Source organism: Alosa alosa, chromosome 17, assembly GCF_017589495.1.
Source record: "Alosa alosa isolate M-15738 ecotype Scorff River chromosome 17, AALO_Geno_1.1, whole genome shotgun sequence".
NCBI classification, from domain to species: Eukaryota; Metazoa; Chordata; class Actinopteri; order Clupeiformes; family Clupeidae; genus Alosa; species Alosa alosa.
Window position 1 is genome coordinate 1,772,205 of NC_063205.1, and position 9,739 is coordinate 1,781,943.

The 9,739-nt window shown below is 48.7% G+C and overlaps 2 protein-coding genes across 2 annotated transcripts in view; both read left to right on the forward strand.

Moving 5' to 3' along the window:
- Positions 1–2,452: 2,452 nt before the first annotated feature.
- On the forward strand, positions 2,453–3,078 carry LOC125310839 (serine/threonine-protein kinase WNK1-like). The gene has a single exon (XM_048268572.1). It carries the CDS (start codon positions 2,758–2,760, stop codon positions 2,992–2,994), a length of 237 nt encoding a protein of 78 aa, XP_048124529.1. The 5' UTR covers positions 2,453–2,757; the 3' UTR covers positions 2,995–3,078.
- Positions 2,995–9,739, forward strand: part of wnk1b (WNK lysine deficient protein kinase 1b) — a gene marked incomplete at its 5' end in the record, with an annotated part of 120,937 nt that continues 114,192 nt past the window's right edge. Inside the window, one exon of the mRNA XM_048268756.1 lies at positions 2,995–3,495. Coding sequence (XP_048124713.1) covers positions 2,995–3,495 — 501 coding nt within the window. The remainder of the gene's footprint in view (positions 3,496–9,739) is intronic.

The following is a 9,739-nucleotide window of genomic DNA, read 5'->3' on the forward strand; positions in this document are numbered from 1 at the left end:
GTCACTTTTCTGCTTGAGAACGGAGGAAAGTCGGCTGCTGAATTGAAACATTTTTCCATTTCGGACTTATTTTGGGCGAGCCAGCGGTACCGTCAAGAGACTGCAGTCATTTTCTTGTACTGCATCGGTCGTGTGAAACAAACTCGACTACTGGAAGTGAAAGGAAGCATTAAACTTGAGGCAGAAGAGACTGGAAGTGGTCAGAATAGGATATTAGTGACAAGATAGAGGAACTCATTTTTCGACATCGACTAATTATCGTTGAAACGGTTCAGAGGAAATTTGCTTAAAACTGTTAATGTTGTTTTGGAACGTAACCTATTAAAATCTTCGGACTAAGACTGCCAAAGCACACTGTCAGCATGGGGTTCGTTGCTTTGTAGAGTGTGTGCTTTTAAAGCCATTTTGGACGTTATTAGAAATATTTTATTGCGGAATATTGCATTACTTCTTCTGACAATCTGGTCGACTTCACTCGCTTTGTTGACAGCGAAGAATGGATTTATAGCCTACACGAAAGGTAACTTGCATGTATAACCTAGGCTACTTTTGTCGATGTCACTGGATAGCCCACAAAGTTGTTGGTTGGAATAATCAGCTGATTTCAGAATTGCAGTAGTCTAATGTGAGTTCAACATTCCACTTAAGTGTATCGCTTTTAGCTAGTTGTGAAATGAGTTTTGTACGGATTTCCGTGTGCATGGTGATATCCGTGCTGAGGTTTTGACAAATTACAGAACTTTGTAGGAGCAGCGGACGGATCTTGCTGCAATGTTAATTCACAACGTCGCAATCATTGATTGTGACCAAACCAAGGTTACTTTGTATCAATACATCCTCTTTGGGAAGATTACTGATTAGTGGACTGGATACTGTTAATGTGATTGTAACGAACTGCCTAATGTTAGTTCTTCACTAAGCTCAAATAATGATACACTGTAATTGTCGATCATGTTGGTGGTATATGATTTAAATTAAGATGATGAAGAGGCTTGATTATAGCTGTTTCGACTGCATTGAGCAAAGTTGATTTGACGTCACAGCGAGATGGGGCGCTTTTGGCGCTAATCCAAATGTAGCTGCTAGCGCGATATCGCTGTGGAACTCGGGGCTTTATGATATTCATCCGCAGCGTTCTTCTCTGATTTCCCGGCTTTTGCTAGTCTTCTATGCCGAGGAAGCTAACGTTAGTCACCTTGAATGTTAACGTCAAGGAACTTTTTATGATATCAACTTTTGCTAAATTAACTTATAACTTTTAGCGACATATTCAATGTGAAACTCCGAGACTATGTAGTGACTGTTTGAGACATCGAAGAACCTCAGATAAATCCGCTAATGTTAGCTAACGTTAGATATCGCTTGTTTGACAGCTCCGTTTTGAAGAAACATTTTGTAACATATATTAATTTGGCTAGCTTGATAAATGACGTTGGGTTGACACTTGACAACCACTTCGAAATAGCGTTCTAGATAATGTTGATGTCTTACCGTATACCACTCGCAATTGTTTTACATATACCAATGAGAAGCAGTTATTAACGTTAGTTGAGTAGGCAGGAATATAGCTCGTAATAAGTTATGAACTCCGAAGCTTCTGCTATGGCTCGAGGCATGTAAAGTTAACCGGCTAACGAGACTAGTGAGATGGCAAGCTAACCCATGTCGAACCAGGCATAACGTTTGGCTTTACTGTTCGCTGCTGGTAACGTTTTTCAGCTGACAAAAAAGCTAGAAATGGACGGGCAATCTGCCCTAGCTCACATTTTAACTCGTTGACGGTTTTCCTTAAAGCGCTTAAATTGACGTTAACATTGTGAAGAGAAAGTGGTGACTCGGTAAGAGCTGGTTATCTGCAGTGTCATGTCATGCCGAGCAGCGGAGCTCCTGTATGAAAATAACGAATATCCACGGTTGACGGTGACAATGTTTCCTAATGATGGTAATAAAATATGTTCATTGTTTCAGCTTTTAGTCAGAAGTGGCGTCAGACCCAATTGTGGGGTCAGATGCTCATAGTGTTCTAACATGCATGACGACAACTAACGAGCTATTAGTGGTGCCGTGTGGTTTAAGTTCTCACTATTTATGGTTTCTTAGCTGTGAACTGAATCACTATAACCACTATCTTTACATCTTCCTGCCAACGAGTCTTGTCGTGTTTTTAAAACGAACTCTTGTCTCTTTTCCCTTGTAGTGTGCTTGGCCCTGGGATTGGGTCTCTCTGCCAGGCTCTCCCCGGCTCAGTAGCGGTCCGTATCGTACAGCACAGGACGCCCCCACCGGCCCCGCCGCCTTCCCCCTCTCTTTTCTCCCTTATGTTCAATGACGGCTGTCCAGGGGAAGCTGCAGGATGGATGGTGCGGATGTGACCGTCTCGCCGTCTCTCCTCCCGTGCTCGCGAGTTTGTGACTGTGTTCACTTCTTCTCCATCTACAAGAGAGTGCCCCCCACCCCCATCCAGGGGGCCTCCGGACCTCACTGTTGCGCCCGCAGCAGGAACTGTAGCTGTTGATAGGCTCTCTAGTCAGAGCAGTGCCGGCTCCGCAGGTGGCTCTCCTCACATGAGCCGCTGTGCGCACACCTGGAGTCTGTCTCCGTGGTTACGGCCCAGCATCCTGGAGTTGGAGTGGAGCACAGGTGCTGCGTCTTCGCCGCGAGCTTTGCTGAGTTGGGGTTCACGTTTGGGGTTTGGTTGTTCTAATTTATTTGTACTGCATTTCTTTTGCGCTTGATACACACAAACGGTTCTGCAAGATGTCGGAAGACGCCAACACCAAAGAGGTGACGTTCCTGGTCCCGCCACCACCCAGGCCGCTGAACGGTACCGGGTCGGACTCCCGGGTGGGCGAGAAGGTGGGGTCGGGCCCGGAGGTGCGGCGGCGGCGCCACACGATGGAGCGCGACATGAAGACGGAGCAGCACCGTTCTTCCGCCCAGCGTCATCTGCGACTCGACAGCCGCCTGCGTCGTGGCGCCGCCGCCCGACTGTGAGCCGACGCCCCCGGGGCCCCTCGAGCCCCGCGCCACCCCCAGCTCGTCGAGGAGCAGGTGGAGGACGTGGTCACCACGGCGACGGCCGTCAAGGTGAGCGAGAAGAGGCCCAGTGAGCTGGACGCGCGTCTGGACTCCCAGAGTTCCCCAGGGCAGCAGGACGGTGGCGGCGCGTGTCTGAGCGATGCGAAGGAAGCGACCGACACGACGGACGAGCCCGCGGCAGCGCTGGTGACCGCAGCAGAACAGGAGAGCGCCGAGAAGCGTAGCGAGGAGGAGGAGCGCGGTGCAGCGAAGGCTCGGGCAGAAGCAGAACAGCGCGAGGCCGCCGAGAAGAAGCAGCAGGACGATAACGAGGAGGTGGAGACCAAAGCCGTGGGCACTTCGCCTGACGGACGCTTCCTCAAGTTCGACATCGAGATCGGCCGGGGCTCCTTCAAGACTGTCTACAAGGGCCTCGACACGGAAACAACCGTAGAGGTGGCCTGGTGTGAACTACAGGTAAGAGTCTCTCTCCTTCTCTCAGCTGCAGAGAGTTGGAATGAGCAAGAGTGCCTATGTGCTATCTGTTGTAATATTGGGAGCCTGGAGTGACTTGTAATCTCCTATAGTCCCCATGTCCACCTGTGGTCCCAGGGGTGGGGGTTGGGGTGCTGCTGTAGGATGCTGCTGTTGCTACTGGTAGATGTAGGGTGCTGCTGTTGCTACTGGTAGATGTAGGATGCTCCTGTTGGATGCTGCTGTTGCTACTGGTAGCTGTAGGATGCTGCTGTTGCTACTGGTAGCTGTAGGATGCTGGTAGATGCTAGGGTGAAGATGTTGGATGCTGCTGTTGCTACTGGTAGCTGTAGGATGCTGCTGTTGCTACTGGTAGCTGTTGTTACTGGTAGCTGTAGGATGCTGCTGTTGCTACTGGTAGATGTAGGATGCTGCTGTTGCTACTGGTAGATGTTGCTACTGGTAGCTGTAGGATGCTGCTGTTGCTACTGGTAGCTGCTACTGGTGGTAGGATGCTCCTGTTGGATGCTGCTGTTGCTATGCTGCTGTTGCTACTGGTAGATGTAGGATGCTCCTGTTGGATGCTGCTGTTGCTACTGGTAGCTGTAGGATGCTGCAGTTGCTACTGGTAGCTGTAGGGTGCTGCTGGGCTGCTTCTCCTGCTGGTCTAAGTAGATCAAATGTCTGAGGCGTCTGACTGAACAGGAGAGAGAGAGAGAGAGAGAGAGAGAGAGAGAGAGAGAGAGAGAGAGAGAGAGACACCCCCCTTCTCGTCCGGCTGCCTAAAATCAAGCGCAGATTTCATTACCAGGTCAAAGTTTCTGAACACAGACAGATGCACACATACACACACACACACACACATGTACACGCTCATGTACACACCCATCACAAGATGTTGTTTCAGTGAGTTTTAACCTAATCTGGTGTTTTCCTGAAAAGCGTCTTGGTGAACCTTGGCTGTCTCTCTCTCTCTCTCATGAGGAGTCATGCACAGCCAGCCATCACACACAGGACCTTCAGCGTGTGTGTGTGTGTGACTGTTAAATGGTGTGAATTTTCAGTATCCGGCATAGCGACTCCAGATTACTGTGGCCCTGTGCATCGTAGATTAATAATAAATTACATTGCATAAAAGTCTGAGACCTCACAGATGAGCACTAAAGAAGGAGCCTATCGGAGTAATCCGTGTGTGTGTGTGGGGTCACATGGCACAGTGGGGTGGGAGAGAGAGGGTTTATGTGTGTGTTGTGTGGGTGTGGCAGGAGGAAAGAGCATCTGGAGCCAGAGAAACGTGTGTGTGTGGGCAGATTCCTCGACAGTTTGCACCCGTCCCGGTTTTGGCGACTGAAATTAGCGACAGGGTTAGAGGTGAGGGGGTGGAGGTAAGTGGTTGCCATGGTGACGAGCTTGCAGGAGGAGAGAGGCTATGACCTTTAACCCCTGTGACCCCCAGGTTAGTGCATACACACTTAAGAGTGTGTGCTGTGCCTTTCTCCAAACAGCTACTGCATTCTGTGTGTGTCTCTGTGTGTGTCTCTGTGTGTGTCTCTGTGTGTGTCTCCCTGTGTGTGTCCCTGTGTGTGTCCCTGTGTGTGTCCCTGTGTGTGTCTCTGTCTGTGTGTGTGTGTCTGTGTAATGGTGTGTTAAGCTGTGTGGGGGAGGGAGAATGGCTTGATTCACTGCAATCATCTCTTTTTGCTTTTAAAGGGAATCAATGTACACACACACTCACACACACACACGCACTCACTCACACACACGCTCACACTCACGCTCACACTCACACTCACACTCACACTCACACACACACACTCACACATACACACACACACTCACACACTCACTGCAGGGCTAAGCAGCCATTGTGCTGATTAATGTATCCTTATATCCCCCCAGCACAAACTGTTTTAGTTTTTGGCAGGATTTAATGTCTTTTCATATGCTGTTCCCTCACACACACACACACACACACACACACATACACCGTTATCCTCCGCCTGTTGTGTGAAGGAATGATTTGCAATTCAATGACATTCCATGTATCTGATGAAGAGGAACAGTGTTTACAAGTTTATTGTTTTTTGTGTGTGTGTGTGTGTGTGTGTGTGTGTGTGTGTGTGAGATTCTCAGAGGTTGGGGTTTGGTGTGTTGAACTACTGGTGTGTGTGTGTGTGTGTGTGTGTGTGTGTGTGTGTGTGTGTGTGAGAGATTCTCAGAGGTTGGGGTTTGGTGTGTTGAACTACTTGTGTGTGTGTGTGTGTGTGTGAGAGAGATTCTCAGAGGTTGGGGTTTGGTGTGTTGAACTACTGGGCTCTTGAAACGGGGCAGAGGGGGTTGCTTCTGAAGCTGATGTTATCAGATCAGACTCGGACAGCCAGGTCAGAGAATCCAGCCAGGGAGACACACACACACACACAGCCGGGAGACACACACACACACACAGCCAGGAGACACACACCCCCCTCTACACATTCTCTACATCGCATAATATTCTACTTGCTTCTTAGAATTTCTGTGTGTTTGTATGAGATTGTTTGTGTGTTTATGAGTGTGTGTGTGTCTGTTTTGTATGAGATTGTGTGTGTGTGTTTTGTATGAGACTGTGTGTGTGTTTGTGTGTATATGAGTGTGTGTGTTTTGTATGAGATGTGTGTGTGTTTGTGTGTATATGAGTGTGTGTGTTTTGTATGAGACTGTGTGTGTGTTTGTGTGTATATGAGTGTGTGTGTGTCTGTTTTGTATGAGATTGTGTGTGTGTGTGTTCAGTGTATATGGAGTGTGTGTGTGTGTCTGTTTTGTATGAGATTGTGTGTGTGTGCAGTGTTTGCATGAGACTGTGTGTGTGTGTTTGTGTGTATATGGAGTGTGTGTTTTGATGAGATGTGTGTGTGTTTGTGTGTATATGAGTGTGTGTGCCTCGGTATGAGACTGTGTGTGTGGGTTTCAGTATATGGAGGTGTGTGTGTGTCTGTTTCTGAAGTGACTGTGTGTGTGTGTTTCCAGGCGAGATCGTGTGTGTTCTGTGATGCGAGTGTGTGTTTTGATGAGATGGTGGGTGCCATGATGCGCCGCTGGGCGCACACCTCCTCCTCACCACACACACACGCACACACGCACACACAATCATGCCAAGACGCACGCACCCTCCCCCACCACACACACACACACGCACAATCACACAAGACCGCCACACAAGACACCCTCCTTCAATTCACACACACGTATCATTAACTAAGACAACAACAAGACACCTCCCACCACACACACGCATTATCAATCATACAAGACCGCCACACACACACTCTCCTCACACACACACACACGGGCTCTTCTTTCATTTCCTTCTTGCTAAAATCCCTATAGTTCTGACTGTGTGTGTGTGTCTGTGTGTGTCCGGTGTGTCTGTGTGTGTGTTCAGGTTCGTGTGTGTGTGTGTGTGTGTCTGTGTAGGTTCAGGTGTGTCTGTGTGTGTGTCTGTGTGTGTCTGTGTGGTGTGTCTGTGTGTGTTCAGTGTGTGTCTGTGTGTGTCCGGTGTGTCCGTCTGTGTCCGTCCGCGGTGTGCCCTGCGGTGTGTGTGTCCGTGTGTGTCCGGTGGTGTGTGTCCGTGGTGTGTGTCCGTGTCCGTGGTCTGTGTCCGTGGTCCGTCCGCGTGTGTGTCCGTCCGTGTGGTCTGTGTGTGGTCTGTGTGTGTGTGGTCTGTGTCTGTTTTCCTCTTCAGCTGGTGCTGAGGGATTTCCAACATCTCTTCATTTCATCCACAGCCTCCTCCCCACCCCACCTCCCCACCTCTCTAATTTAACCCCTCCCCCACCTCCCCAATTCCCCCCACCTCCCTCTCCCTCTCCTCCCTCCCCACCTCCTCCCCACCTCTCTCTCTCTCCCTCCTCTCTCCCCCACCCCTCCCCACCTCCTCTCTCTCCCCTCTTCTCTCCTCTCCCCCACCTCTCCCCCACCTCCCTCTCTCTCTCTCTCTCTCCCCCACCTCCTCCCCTCCCTCCCTCCCTCTCTTCTCTCTCTCTCTCTCTCTCTCTCTAATTCTCTCCCACCTCTCTCTCTCTCTCCCCTTTCTCTCCCCTCTCTCTCTCTCTCTCTCTCTCCCTCCTCTCTCTCTCTCTCTCCTCTCTCTCTCTCTCTCCCCCCCCTCCCTCTTTTTCTATGTGGAAGTTTCCTTAAACGTGGCAGGATCTGTATTGGCAGGCTAAGTGGGCACACGATCCATTCTCCTGAGGTGGAGGAACTAGCCTTGTCCATTGGTGGCATTGCTAAAGCTCGGGATGGATCTAACTCCCCAGGGTAGAATTATAGCCCCTATGGCTGATAATCACATTCCAGAGGAAGTGGCATCTCATCCCTCCACTAATCCTCAGATTATTATGAACTTCCATATCTCGATCTCTCACGAGCTCCCTCTCCTCTCCTCCTCCCCCACCTCTCCTCCTCCCTCCTCTCTCCCCTCTCCGCTCCTCCCCTCTCCGCTCCTCTCCTCTCCTCTCCTCTCTCTCCTCTCTCTCTCTCTCCCCACTCCCCTAATTCCTCTCTCTCTCTCTCCCTCTCTAATTCTCCTCCCTCTCTCTCTCTCTCCCCCACCTCTCTCCCTCTCTCTCCCTCTCCCTCCCTCTCCCTCCCTCCCCTCTCTCTCTCTCTCTCCCTCCCTCCTCTCCCTCTCTCTCTCTCTCCTCTCTCTCCTCTCTCTCTCTCTCTCTCCCTCTCTCTCTCTCTCTCTCTCTCCTCCCTCCTCCCTCCCCTCCCTCTCTCTCTCTCTCCTCTCTCTCCCTCTCTCCCTCCTCTCCCTCTCTATTCCCCCATTCTCCTAATTTACCTCCTCCCTCTATCTGACCCCCCCACATTACCAGTTACACACATTATATATACACACGCCACACACACACATATATGCACACACACACACACACACACACACATATGCACACACGCACACACACACATATATATATATGCACACACACACCACACATATGCATACACACGTACACACACATATATATGCACATGCACACACACGCACACACACATGCGCACATATTAATGCAGACACACATATATATGCACACACGTGACACACAGTTATATATATGCACACACACACATACGCACGCACACACACACACACACACACACACACGCACACACACACACACGCACACACACATATATGCACACACGCACACACGCACGCACACACACACATGCGCACACACACACGCACACACACATATATATGCACACACGCACACACACATATATATGCACACACGCACACACGTGATATACACATATATGTATTACACATTATTATAAGTATTATTAATGCACACACACACACGCACACGATATGCACACGCACATGCACACACACATGCACACACACACATGCACACGCATACGTACACGCACACACACACACACACACACACATACACACATGCACACACATATACGCTCACATGCGCACACACACATATATATATGTAATACACGCACACATACGCATACACACACACATACAATGCACACGTGACACGTTGACATGCATATGCAATATGCGCATACACGCATATGTACATACACACACATATTATTATTACCGCACATGCGCATCAATATGCACATACGTGACACACGCAGACATGTGGTACATGCATACACATGTACATACACACATTATTACATGTATCACATACATGGCCATATACACACATATGCATACACACATATATACATATATATACATATGTACATACATACATACACATATGTACACATACACACATGCATATGCACACATACACATATGCATACACATATGTACACACATATGTACACACATACATGTATTACACACATATGCATATACATATATGTACACACATGTACACATATATATACACGCATATACATACGCATACATATACACACACACATATATACATATATATGCATACATGTATATACATATGCATATACATACACACATACACATACACATATACACATATGCATGTTCTCTTTCTTTTTCTCCATTGGTCACCTCCTGCATAGCTAATTAATCTCTGACTCTGTGTGTGTGACAGAGCACTCTAATGGCTCAAATAGCAGGTTATCACACACCTTTCCTCTTCTGCACACACACACCTGCATGTCATACCTTGATTTTTCCGGTTACTTTGGGTCAAGCCTTGATAGCTTAAAATGTGTGTTTGAATATGTATTGGCTTGGCTACAG